Source organism: Neomonachus schauinslandi, chromosome 14, assembly GCF_002201575.2.
Source record: "Neomonachus schauinslandi chromosome 14, ASM220157v2, whole genome shotgun sequence".
NCBI classification, from domain to species: Eukaryota; Metazoa; Chordata; class Mammalia; order Carnivora; family Phocidae; genus Neomonachus; species Neomonachus schauinslandi.
The window spans coordinates 49198922-49211828 of NC_058416.1; the positions used below are offsets into that span (position 1 = coordinate 49198922).

The 12907-nt window shown below is 48.7% G+C and overlaps 1 protein-coding gene across 1 annotated transcript in view; it reads right to left on the bottom strand.

Annotated features, from left to right (window-relative positions):
- The window catches only part of GREB1L (GREB1 like retinoic acid receptor coactivator), a 130209-nt gene that overhangs the window by 13895 nt on the left and 103407 nt on the right, over positions 1 to 12907 (bottom strand). Inside the window, exons 18-25 of the mRNA XM_021686242.1 lie at positions 11770 to 11885; positions 10979 to 11223; positions 7877 to 8469; positions 7578 to 7680; positions 4914 to 5069; positions 4489 to 4628; positions 2144 to 2305; positions 1769 to 1973 (exon numbers count right to left, since the gene is read on the bottom strand). Coding sequence (XP_021541917.1) covers positions 1769 to 1973; positions 2144 to 2305; positions 4489 to 4628; positions 4914 to 5069; positions 7578 to 7680; positions 7877 to 8469; positions 10979 to 11223; positions 11770 to 11885 — 1720 coding nt within the window. The remainder of the gene's footprint in view (positions 1 to 1768; positions 1974 to 2143; positions 2306 to 4488; positions 4629 to 4913; positions 5070 to 7577; positions 7681 to 7876; positions 8470 to 10978; positions 11224 to 11769; positions 11886 to 12907) is intronic.

Below are 12907 nucleotides of genomic sequence, written 5' to 3' on the forward strand. Positions count from 1 at the left end.
AATTACCATATGATTCAGCAATTCCACTTCTGAGTATATACTCAAAAGAATTGAAATCAGGGTTCCTAAAGAGATACTTGTAAGTCTATGTTCATAGCAGTGTTATTCACAAGTGTCCCATCAGTGGATGAATGGATAAAGAAAATGTGGTGTATAAACACAATGGTGTATACTCAGTCTTAAAAAGGAAGGAAATTCTGACACATGCACAATGTAGATGAATCTTAAGAACGTTTTGCTGAGTGAAATAAGCCAGACACGAACAAATATTGTATGATCAAGCTTAAATGAGGTACCTAAAGTAGTCATTCACAGAGATAAAGTAGAATGGTAGTTGTCAGGGAGGCGGGGAAATAAGGAGTTAATTTTCAGTGGTATGGAGTTTGTTTTGCAAGATGAAGAGAGTTCTAGAGATTAGTTGCAAAACAACGTGAATATACTGATTGCTACTGAACCCTTAAAAATGACTAAGATGGTAAATTTTATGCTCTGTTTTTTTCCAAATAAATTAAAAATAATTTGCATGTATTTCATTTGCATATATGTTAGTTTCTCCTCAAATTGTTGCAAAAATGGCAAAACTGGCACTAAGCAAATTCAGTCAGATCTGGGATGAGGAAATTCACCTAAACATCGGTAAGGCACAGAAGGTGATTTGAGGATCATATTCACATGGAGAAATATTTGAGTTAGTTTGGTGATATGTGGTTTTGGAGAGGACAGAACCAGAGATATGTAAAACCCTTAATCCACTTGATAGAAAGTTACAAACATGGAAAATAAAATCCTATTCAAAAGTAGTTTTTGAAAATATTTTAATCCCATATTAAAGCTAAGGTTTAAGGGCATGAAAAGGAATGGAAGGGAGAACAAGAAGAGAAGAGACTTAGGAAGGGAGAGAGATTGACAGATTAGCAGAGGGAGAGACTGGGGGGGGGGGGGGTGCTGTGTTGGGTTGGAGATGAGGGAAGATGAGACCCTGGAGAGAAGGATGTAGATTTAGAGATTTAGAGAAACTACTCAGGTCTCATCTGCATTCGCTCTGTTTCTGGGCTGGATGTGTCAATTAGCAGCTGTTCATCTTCAGCCCTTCAGAGACTGCATAGAGTCAGACACCCATAGGAGCGGATGGGGAAGGTTAAGACCTACGATGCAGGAAGTAACCAGACACAGCTCTGAATCCAACTGGAGGTCTCTTGCTTCCCACAGCTGTGTCACACGCTCAGATAACCATGTGCCCCTTTGATGACTCAGCCCATTGCTCTTAAACTCTGGGGGAAAGCGGGAAGGACTTCCTCCAGATGCTTTTAAGATGACTGCCATAGGCAGTAATGATGCTTCCAATTTCCTGTTGTACAGAACCCCTCTTAGAACTTGCCACATGCCTTTAAAATGATTAGCAATGACTCGGGGACACCTCCAGATCCCTCCTGACCACAGTGAACTACTACCTCCCCTCCTCCTCACTGTTCCATTCCTGCAGCAGCAGGCCCAGCCCCGGAACATCAGCAGCTGAGGTTGGGAAGAATCCAAAAACCTTCCCAGGGTGCTCCATCTACCAGTGACTTCTTTAGTCACTATCCCTCGGAAGTTAAAAATTCTGCACAACTGCAGATAAAGGGAAAGGAAAACTCAAAGAAGAATCAAAAGTCCTTTGGTCAGGAGGACAGAACTCTTGGTGAGGCAGGGGAACCTCTGAAAGTCTCGTGTCCGGGGAATGGAGCTCACTTGACCTTTCAGCCCTTCTCCACGTCCCGGGGCCCCTTACCCACGCCTGCGTTATTGAACATCCCAGGGAGCACCAGCATGATGTGGTTGGGCCAGTACTTGCGGTACAGCGGCATCTCGTATTCTTTGACCACCAGAAGATGCAGGTGGCTGATGCCTTCCATGGCGTGAAAGAGGTTTAGGAGTCCATGCTCATGGCGACCACTGGAAGGAGTGAAAATAGGGCTCTTGACTGCATTCAAATTCTGCTGAAAGGGAGAAGAAAAAAAAAAAAAAAAAAGAAAGAAAAAGAAAAGAACCAGAGACCAAAAAGGGAAATTAAAACCCTTAGATTTAGGAAGTTTGGAGAACCCAATCTAGTATGTCAGGCCTGTCTGTCTGAAATCAATGTTCGCATCCAGACACTGTCACCCACCTTGTCAGAAACCAGGGGCAGCCGCATACTCTCCAGGTGTTTGCCCTGCTTGCTGAAGACAAAATGACTCTCTTTGGATTTGGGAATGATGAAATAGAGCTGCACCTCTTCTCCCAGCATAGAGGAAGAGAACGTGAATGCGTGAAGGGTGGAGTCGGACATCTGTGTTTGTAAAGAAGAGAGGAAAGGGATGTAAGCTCATGGTTTGCAAACTTCTAGACCACTCGTTAAGAGAGTTGTTTTTAAGAGAGGTAAACTAACCTGAACTTCTAGAGGCCACCAGATCTGGCTGTGCCTGTTGGAAAGGCAAACGCTTCATCTTTTAGTCGCTACCACTGACATGAGAGCCAAGCATCTTGCCTCTACACAGCCTCTCCGAGGATGGAGAAGTTTCTGTTGCTTGGCACTGTCTTTGAATTCCTCATGTTCTTAGAGCCACTACCGCTCGGCCTTATGCAGAGGTTAAATATCCCTGTGGGATGCCCTGCTCTCTAAACATTTTCAAAGGTGCCCAGTTATAGGGGGAAAATCACTTCCATCTATGTGGATCAAGCTAAATGAGTATCATTTTGCTAAGTAAAACATTAGGGCCAACATTAAAATGCGTTTGTGGCCCCATCTTTCCTAGCTACAGTAGAAGCTGAAGAAGTTTGAACAGTCACTTAGCCTAGAACTCTGGCTTCCAGGAAAGGACCATTTGACTAATTGAAGGCAAATATAAATCTAATTTATTTTTTAAACTGCCAGAAAGTTGGGGCACCTGGCTGGCTCAGTTGGTAGAGGACGTGACTCTCGATTTCGGGGGCCAGGGGTTCAAGTCCCGTGTTGGGCACGGAGCTTAAAAAATAAAAACTAATTCTTGCTACAAAGTTCAAATGCTCGGGGCGCCTGGGTGTCTCAGTCGGTTAAATATCCGACTCTTGGTTTTGGCTCAGGTCGTGATCTCAGGGTTGTGGGATCGAGCTCCACTGGGGGCTCTGCGCTCAGCACAGAGTCTGCTTGGGATTCTGTCTCACCCTCTCCCGTTGCCCCTTCCTCCTCTGAAAATAAATACATCTTTAAAAAAATAATAAAGTTCATATGCTCTCTCAGTAACCCAGCTCAGTGAATAATTACATAAAGGTCTTTAGGTGCTTTACAACACAGTATGAGGCTTCATGAAAGGGTAGCATCAATTTTCCACAGCAGCTAGTAGAAATCAGGTAAATTTCCCAAAAGTTTTAACCTAAATACTATGTTTCATAGGAAAATAGTATTATAATTCTTCCCTTAAATTCTAGTTCATTTTGCTTCACAAGTGTGGGAATATACTACTTAGTGAATACTACAATCATAGAAACTAACTATATAAACAGGATTTTTAATAAGTTTTCTAAAAGCTTATGATTTATAGACCGGAGACTTGAATCTTCTATATTCTGTAAAGCATTGTGAGTGGATTACAAACTAGCCCACCAAAAGTTTTCAAGAACACCAAGAAAACAAACGGGGCATAAAAGATAACTTGTATTAGAAGAGCAGAATGACCAATCCAGTTTTCCAGTATATCCCTTCTAGCACCTTGTGGGAAAAGGGTGAAGACCTGGTCCTCCAGAGCGGAAGCAAGTTTGGGGGAAGTCCCATCAGCATGTCCTACAGGAAGGAAGAGTTGTTCTAGGCGTTCAGAACCAAGTCATAAAAATCAAGAAGGTAAAGTGGGAGAAAGCAACATAGAACTTAGCCCCACATGGGCTCTGGACTACTGTCATTTGCTGCCTTCCCCACCTTTTGTGTTTACAGATGCTCTGGCCAAAAAGAAGCCAAAGACTATGGGGTATTGGCTCACCTTCTGTGTTTCTACCTCTCACTTCTCTCTAAATAAAAGGTGACCCCTCCGTATATCTAGTGATCAAGACCACCCCACACTGGAGTAAGAATATGACTTGGTCCATGCCGATCAGCAGACTTCACAGCTCAAAGGGCACCCCATGGACTTGTTAGATAAGAGCACCATTTTTGTCAACAACCCAACGTGGGAAGAAGGCCCTTTCACCAAATATACCATACTATCTCATTTTTTCAGGATCACAGATAACAGCTAACCTAAACACGACACATGCAACCATTTCAATAAAGTGACTTCAGAGGCTAAAACTCAAGTTTCTTTCTTTCCCTTCTCCTCCCACTGCCCACAATCCTAATGAGCTCAAAGTAATTAATTGCTTCCCACATTCTGCTCACAAATGTGTAGCTCCATCTCGTAAATCAGGTGTCATCTGTCTAGGGCCCGAAACTGGGAGCCTTCTTTTTCAGTCCTGACACACAAGATCCATGTTGGGCAACAGGCAAGGACAAGGGGGCCACACCTGGGAGGCAGAAGTGAAGTCCATGTACTGGTGGCATTGCTCGCAGTGATGGAAGGTGTTGTAGGCCGCATACTTGGTCAGCATCATGGACACGGTTCCTCGCTTCCTGGGCTCCTCGGCTTTGGCATCCTTTATTGCTTCTGCATATCAAGGGGCAAAAAAACCTTTCCATGATGTGCGTGGAGCCCCTACTCCTGGGAAGAAAGTCCCCCATTCCCTGAAAGGCCTCTTTCAAGGATTCTATAATTTATTCCCGGAGAGTCAGGTATGAAAAGTAAAAGGTGATCAATACACGTGTAAGAGAAGGGAAAAGCAGGAGAATTCCTTTAAACTGCTCTCAACGGTTAAACTGCCCCAGGCCTCCTGCCTTGGCTTAGGTGCCCCTTGAGCTGCAGAGGGGTCCGCCTCGCTCTGCTTGCACTGACCTTGTTTGACCCCTGCCAGCTTCTCTGTATATACCAGGCTCATCAAGCTGTACTTGGGATCGTGCACACTGACGTCAAAGGGCATTTTACGGAAGCTCTCGATGTCAGGCCAGGGCTCGCCCTCTGACTGGCTGACTTCACGGCTTTCACTGTGATCTAGGACAAGAAAGAAAGTGCGCAGAGCAGCCAGACTGACCAGCCTCCCAGCCTACCTCCCAAGGGTCAGGGACGAGAGGTTTTAGGAAACATGACTCCCAGATGGGTGGACAAAGGCATTTCTGAAAAATGATCTCCCATGTCCCAGGGCAGACGGGCCCAGAATGATCCCTCCAGGCCCATGCCGGGAGGGACTCATGCCCTCACTGGCCCCAGCATGAACCTCTACAGATCTGGTCCACCAACAACCACTTCCAGGAGATCAACTAGTCTCCCACCCCAGCTCCCCAAATTGTCTGAAAAGCTTGTTTAATTTTAGTTGATCTAAATTCTCAGTTTTCGTTGTGAGGTTTTAAGATCTGGACCGCCTAAGAGATTTTAGGGATGCACTGAGCAAGATTCCCAGTGTCTGCTGCATAGGCGAATCACCTGGGAGCTTGTAAAAGAAATCCCTGTACTTAGGCCACCACCCCCACAATCTCCCTTAGTCCCCAGACACCTGTCACGGCAATTAAACCTGCTTAGGTGGCTCCAATATGCCGTCAAGTTTGAGAGCTAGTAGCCCCGGGCTTGAACGCAGACTGCTCCCCACTACTGCACAGCGACAGCCGCCGCCCTCAGCTCGCAGGGAGCCCCGTTATTGTAAGAATTCCAGACGGTGTGCTGGAAGTGCTCAGACATGGAAGGCGAAGGGGTGTAACCAACAGAGGATATTTATTGTTACTATTGATAAAATTCATAAGATCCAAAAGCTTAAGATAACTTTCAAAGGGAGAAAGAGAAAAGCTTAAAAAATAAAAACCTAAAGACTGCAAGTACAGTTATTTTTTTAACACAATATCGTTTATGTTTGGGGCGCCTGGGTGGCTCAGTCGTTAAGCGCCTGCCTTCAGCTCGGGTCACGATCCCGGGGTCCTGGGATCCAGTCCCACATCGGGCTCCCTGCTCAGCGGGGAGTCTGCTTCTCCCTCTCCCACTCCCCCTGCTTGTGTTCCCTCTCTTGCTGTCACTCTCTCTGTCAAGTAAATAAATAAACAAATCTTTAAAAAATAAATAAAACCCAAAGCTTATAATAGTTTTGTTTTGTTTTTAAATACCATCGTGCCTCTCCAGAGCACCATCGCATTCACCTGCACTAAAATGAGGTAGAAGGAATAAAGCCAAGCTAACGGCACTTCTCACTACAAAGGCCCGGTTTGCCGGTCACACCAGCTGTGGTAGATTCTCTCACAGCTCATCACACAGATTAATGCCCAAGAGCAGTGTAGCTGGATCTGAGGAGAAAATTAAAGGTGTCGTTGTCTTGTGGAGCCCGGGTGATTTGTGGGAAGGTTGGTGAGATGACAGGTCCCTCTTTCCTTCTCCGTCTGGTTCTGCCTTTGCCCTCTTGGTCCCAGCCCCCTCCAGGCGGCCCTGAGTGTTTCGAGGCCAACTTGGAGCTCTGGGTCCCCCCTCTGTGGTGGGCCTGGGGGTCTGGTGCAGCTCAGGTGGGGACACAAACGAGGAGAGGCAGGTGGGAAGATGGGATTGTGTGTGTGTCTGCAATCATGAAGGAGTGGAAATAGGGCCGAAAGTGATAATACAATGATTAAATATGGCTGATTTTGCCTAGTCTTGCTCTGGACTGAACTAGTCCCTTGGGCTTGTCACAGAACAAGTCCAACTATTTAGGACAAGCAAGTGGGGTGAGATCTGAGGGCCAATCTGACAGAAGATGCCAAGGCCTTTCCCTTTTCCAGACTCATCTTTGAGGGACTTGGAAGAACTTCTACCTGATTACTTCTACTGCCCGTGCCCGCCCCCCTGCCCCCCCTTCCAGTACAGGCCACTGCTCCAAGATGTGAAGCCACAGTTTGGAGGCCACACTGTCCTTAGCTACAGAGCTAATGCTGGCTGATCCTGCTCACGCTCACTTTCTGGCTCTGCTGGCCAGGCTACCCACCCGTGGAAGCCTCAGGTGGCAGCTGATGGGGAAGGGCTGAGAAGGGGGATACAGGAGGAAGAGGAGGAGAGATAATCTTTTTGAAAACCAGCCCCCACAGCCCTGTCAAGCACTAGCTCCTGCATCTTACTGCAAACGTGAAGGGGTTTGTTTATGGCACTAGGTTTTGGTTCTGCACAAAGTTTTAATTGGAGTAATCCATATACCTGCGCTCAGAGCCTGCTGTTAAAGCAGAAGTAACCAGCGAATATCGGACATGCCCTGGACCCTGAGCAGAACGCCACAAGTGAATTTTACACCCATATAAGCAATTAATCCACCTACGAGGGCTTTATAAAATGCCTCTCTGCCCCCGGCCTCCCGGTGGACGTTAAGAAGGGGAGGCCGGAAGTGGAAGACTCCACCCCAACTTAAAGAGCTAAAAAGTGGCCACAGTGTCCTCACAACCGTTTGCTAGCAGGGCGCTCTTGGCCTCCCGATAACCCTGCGCATTCGGCACCGGGAAAGCCCGCAAGGGGACTTGGCGTCAGTGTCTTGTATCTCGGCCCGCAACCCCCGCAACTCACCCGCGTTGATCTCTCCCTCATCATACACATCCACCTCCAGGAGCCTGATGAGCATGCGGAAGAGGATCCTAAGGAACTGTAAATAGGAGCCGGTCTTTCCCACCTGATGGAAGTATTTTTAATTGGGGAGGGGGGAGGGGAAGAGAGGGAAGGAGAAGAGACGAGATTTCACACCTGGGCTCTTGGATCTCTCCTGCCCCTGAGAGGCCCGAGCGAAGACCTCATCCCTCTGGATCACCCCCCACCCCACCTCGCGCGGCTCCCCCGCTGCCTTCCTTCTTGGGGACGGCGGGGCCTACCTGAGGGGGGCCGGTCAGCAGCAGCCGCCGGGGGTGGCAGGTGCGGGCGCCCGAGGCGGGGTCCGGCTGGTTGCTGAAGTCGGCGTGGTGCTGCCGAGCCGAGGTCCACTGCCGGTAGTAGAGGGACTGCTCCTCGCTGCTCATGTCCTTGTGCAGCAGCGGCCGCAGGGAGCTCACCCAGGCCACGTCGGCGTGCGGCAGCAGCGAGGAGGACGCGGGCGGCTTGCCTCCCCGCTGCGAGCCCAGCAGGCTGTAGGCCGCCTTCGATAAGATCACGATCGGGGGCAGGGCGGCGTGCAGGCCCCTGCAGCCCTGGGGCGGCTGCCCCGGCCACGGGAGGGCCCGGGGGCCCGAGAACGACGACGACGACGACGACGACGACGACGACGGCTTGGAGGTGGTGCTGCTGGCCATCTGGGGGCCCAGGGAGTCGCACTCCTGCTTCAGGGTCTCCCCAGCTCCCGCTGTGCCCGTGGAGACCCCTTCATCCAGCCCCACGCTGTTGGCCGGGCTCTGGAAGCTGGGGGTCAGGGACAGTTTCTGGGACTTGTCGGCCGTGCTGGAAGAGCTCACCCCGTTCTCCATGATGGAGCCTGGAAGAGGACGGACGTACCCATCAGCAGGGCTCGGCTGTTTACTGCCCGGCTCCCTCCCTGCATACCCGCCAGGCTAGACCACCTTTCCCCGTGAGGGCTGTGGGCCTCTCCAGTCCCAGACGCTGCTTCCTCTGCTGGCTTCCTTGGGCCCAGGGTGCTCAGGGCGCCCCGGGGGTAACTATACCTCGAGCTCCTTTTCTAAATCCTACCCCAATCTTTGTAAATGGTGTAATGTTATTAAAATATCCTCCGTGACCTCATTTGAATATGCCACCTGATTCACTCCAGGACCCTGACCAATACAGGCTCCACGTTCAAGTTCTGCTCCGGGGCACTTGTCACCTCCTGGGGTCCAAGGGTCTCACGCTTCTGGTTGTGGAGAAGTGGCCCGGGCGGTAGCCACTTCCATGGATGCCCAAACCAGCGTGGGGAAGGTCTCCATGTGAAAGAGGATGTAAGGCACAATCTACACTCGGTGAGGTCTTGCTTTCATCCAGAGATCCCTGTGCATTTGGCCAATTCACTTCAAATATGTTTTCCCCTCTGATGGGTCAACCACTCTTTCATTTGTGGACAAACCAAAAGCTCATACGTTCAGGCGGAAGGCCCTCTCTGAGCTCACATTGATGCTCGAAGGCATGCAGGTCAAATCCCAACCTCAGGAGGTCCCAGAGGGGCAGCCAGGAACTGGAGGTTGCTGTAACTAAGTCACTCCACTTGCTCATCTGACTTTTGTGTCCTTCCATCTTGCATGAGAGCCTGCTTTTCCCCTCACAGCCCTGGCCTTTAGAGCCCGCACACTTTGGGCAGTGAGCTTCCCCAAGGACCCTCAGAGTCAGCCCATGGCTGAGGGATGTGTGCTCAGTGGTGGGAGCACAGGCAGGCCAGGTTGTCCCCGGAGGGAGGGAAACTGAGCAGCAGAAGGCAAGCCATGACCTTTGTGCCAGTTAATTGGAGCAAGGACAAGACCATGTGAGCCTTGCGGGGCAGCTCTGGAAGTGCAGGGAAAGGGGAGGGTCTGACTGAAGAGCCCCAGGAAGGAGGTAAACATCCCCTCACCTCTCCCTTGCTGATGCTGGTATCCAGAAACTTCCAAATGTGATGGTCCCCCTTCCCTTCTGTTACTCTTTACTAGCCCCCAAACCTCTTGCCTTTATTCTGAACTGGTCTCAGGGAAACCACTGGGGAGCCTGGAGTGCTGGGGTTGGAGGAAGGCACAGCCCAGACCCCTGGCTGAGGCAAGCAGCTGGGCACACCCAGTAGAACAGTCCTTGTGCTCTTCCAGGCGGAGGGTCCCTATCAACACAGAAAGCCCCAAAGATGACTGCCTCTTCGATTCCCACAGCCATCCAGCAGCAGCTGCCAGGATGAACAGACTCACAAGGGCTGCTTGCGGCCTGAAATCGTTTGTGTGTCTGCACGTATGTGTTATGATGATGGAAGAGGGGAGACGTGGGAAAGAATGTTCATAGTGGTCTTCTCTGGTCGTGGGGTTTTCATTTTTATTTATTCATTTATTTTAAAGATTTTATTTATTTGAGAGAGAAAGCGAGAGAACACGAGGGGGGAGGGGTAGAGGGAGAAGCAGGCTTCCCGCTGAGCAGGGAGCCCAACTCGGGGCTCCGTCCCAGGACCCCGGGATCATGGCCTGAGCCGAAGGCAGATGCTTAACCAACTGAGCCACCCAGGTGCCCCCTCTTTATTTATTTTTAAAAGTAATCTCCACCCCCAATGTGGGGCTTGAACTCACAACCCCAAGATCAAGAGTCTCATGATCTACTGACTGAGCCAGCCGGGCACCCTGGGGTTTTAATTTTTAACCTCTTCTCTATCCTTTGTTACATGCTCCAAGTTTTCTATGTTGAGTTTTATTACTTTCCTAATGAGAAAAAAAATGGAAACAGTGCTGCATTTGCCGTAATATAATTTATCAAAAGACGGTCATGCTGGGCACTGCCAGAGGCCATTCAGTGATGCTCCAGGAGCGGGGCTGGTAGGCTTCATGGCGGCTCAGCACAGCCAGTGGCCCCAGGGTAGCCTTCGGTCTACAAACACTTGCCATTAACTGCTTAGAAAAGTCATTCATTCACTCATTCATGCATTCATTCAAACAAGTAAACACTGTGCCAGGTACTAAGCCAATGAGCACAAACTTAACAGCTTTCGGATCTAGACAGAAAAGAAGGCTTCTGTGCAAATCTCAGATGTATAATATCCATGAGGTGATTAAGGGTGGAAAAGACTTGGGAAAGTGGTGCAGGCTGGGGTTGGTAAAATTTATTTATTATACTTAGCTTATTACCAAGCTCTTCATTAAATGTTTACCCCGAGAAGTATTCTGTGGCTGTTCAACAGTTATGTTTTCCAAGTATCTCTCCTGGGGACCCGAGGTCTGGACCGGATGCCCGAGCCACCGAAAGCTCCTCTGACATGCTTGAGGGGTATGAGTAAATGCCTCCCCCTCCCCCCAGCCCGCCGCCCCCGCAGACAGCAAGCAAGCACTGACCCGAGGTTCCGGTGACAGCACTACCGTTGCTCTGTGGCCTCTCCAGGTCGACCAGCAGCTCCTCGGCATCGTTCTCACTGGCGGAGGCTCTCTCCTGCTCCTTCCCGCTGAGGTCCAGGGCAACCGCGGGGCCCCGGATGACCTCTTTGGAGACATAGCAGCACGCCAGACCCACCTCCTGCTCCAAGGCTGTGCGAGTTAAATAGCTTGAGTCGATGAGCCGGAGGTCACAGTACTTCAAAGACCTGCACGTAAGTCATGATGTTTTGGGTGAGTCCATCTGGCCACTTCCTCCTCCCCAAGGACAGACTAGAACAGCAGTGCCTGGCTCATGGGCTTGTACGGAACGCACGGATGGCGCAGGGAAGGCGTCTGCGGCAATGCCTGACACCCAGGAAGCATGCGGCTCGTGCTGTCATTGCTGGCGTTGCTGCCTTCCTGTCCCCAGGCCCTGGGCCCTTAACGGGCGTGGGAACAGCAGATGAAGAGACACTTCATCCAAATAACAAAATCCCAGTTTGGGGCAGATGCTTTCCCTCCCTGCCTCTCTGGCGGCCCTGATTCCATGCAGAGAACTTCTCACTGTGGCTACCTTCCATTTGCCCAAATGCTAGGCAATCTCTGGAAAGTCAAAACAAGGGTCAAGGAAGGGTGTGTGTCTTTTCTCTCCGAGGGAAGCGATTCTCTTCCGCCTTGCCCAGTGAATGAAATGGCTAAGTGTCAGCCAAGCTTGAGCCATCAGCTTAGCTGGGCAACTAATGGAGAATGGGAACTGACCGTTCACATCGTACCTGGGAAAGGTTTCTCCAAGAGGGTCTTTGCCAGTTAGTATCACAATACAAGGAAGACCTTCTAAATCCTGGTATGTCCGAGGGGTCCACTCTTCCAGTTCATTTCCTCTCCAGGTCTGTAGAAAGGGACCCACATGATAAAATTAAAACCCCTTATTTAAGTTTCCACTTCTTAAAAAGTTTCTAGGTCCAGATTTTAGATGCCTTTGTGCTTCCAAATGACTTCCAGTGTGTGTGTGTGTGTGTGTGTGTACTAAATTGCTACTAAAAAGCGTTAACAAAGCACTCTAGAAGAATGTGGCCTTCAGTTTTATCTCAATAGGATAAAACAGGAGACCTTAGTGTACATCCTGCAGTAGTCACGCAGGCCAAAGCAGCATACAAGGTGAACAACCCTGGTTAAACTACCTGACTCAAGGCTCTCAAATACACTTTCTTCATGTAATGGACAGACTCTCGAGACGGACTGACAGAAAAAGACAGTTTCAGTTATGAATGACTAATAAAAGCATCTCAACAAGACTCCATGAAGACAGACATTTTCACCAAGAAAATCATGAAGTTAGTTACCCTTGATGGCTATTTCCCCTCTTTCTTTCTATATTGACTTTCAAAATAAGTGACAAGTAATAATTGGCTTGGGGCTCTCAAAAGTCTCTCTCAAGAAAGCGAAAAATATAACCAAATCTGGACCAATAAAAAACAAAAAAAACCAAAACAACCCTGTCCCTTACTTAGAAGAGTAAAGCAATTAGCTTATGGTTTCACAAATAACCTATGAAGCATCAACTTATGATATAGATTAACACATATATACACATGTATGTATATCTTTAATAAATGGAACAGCCAATCAGTGTGAAGAAAAAAAAAAATCCCACCAACTTGAAAGATGTTCAAAAGTGAAAAGATCTTATAGATTTTAGAGCAGAAAGAAAATAGACTATGTCTTAAGTAGATAAGGTGGTTTCTACTACTTTTTATAAAGTGTCTAGCATCTAACTATGCTCATAACAGCTTCGCAGCAGGAGTTACTCTAGGAAATAAACTGATGTTTCTGATAATGCTTTAGGGAACAAAGAGTAAGAGGTGTTAAGTAATACACTTTATTTTAAAATAGGTACTTCTTTTGCTAAAC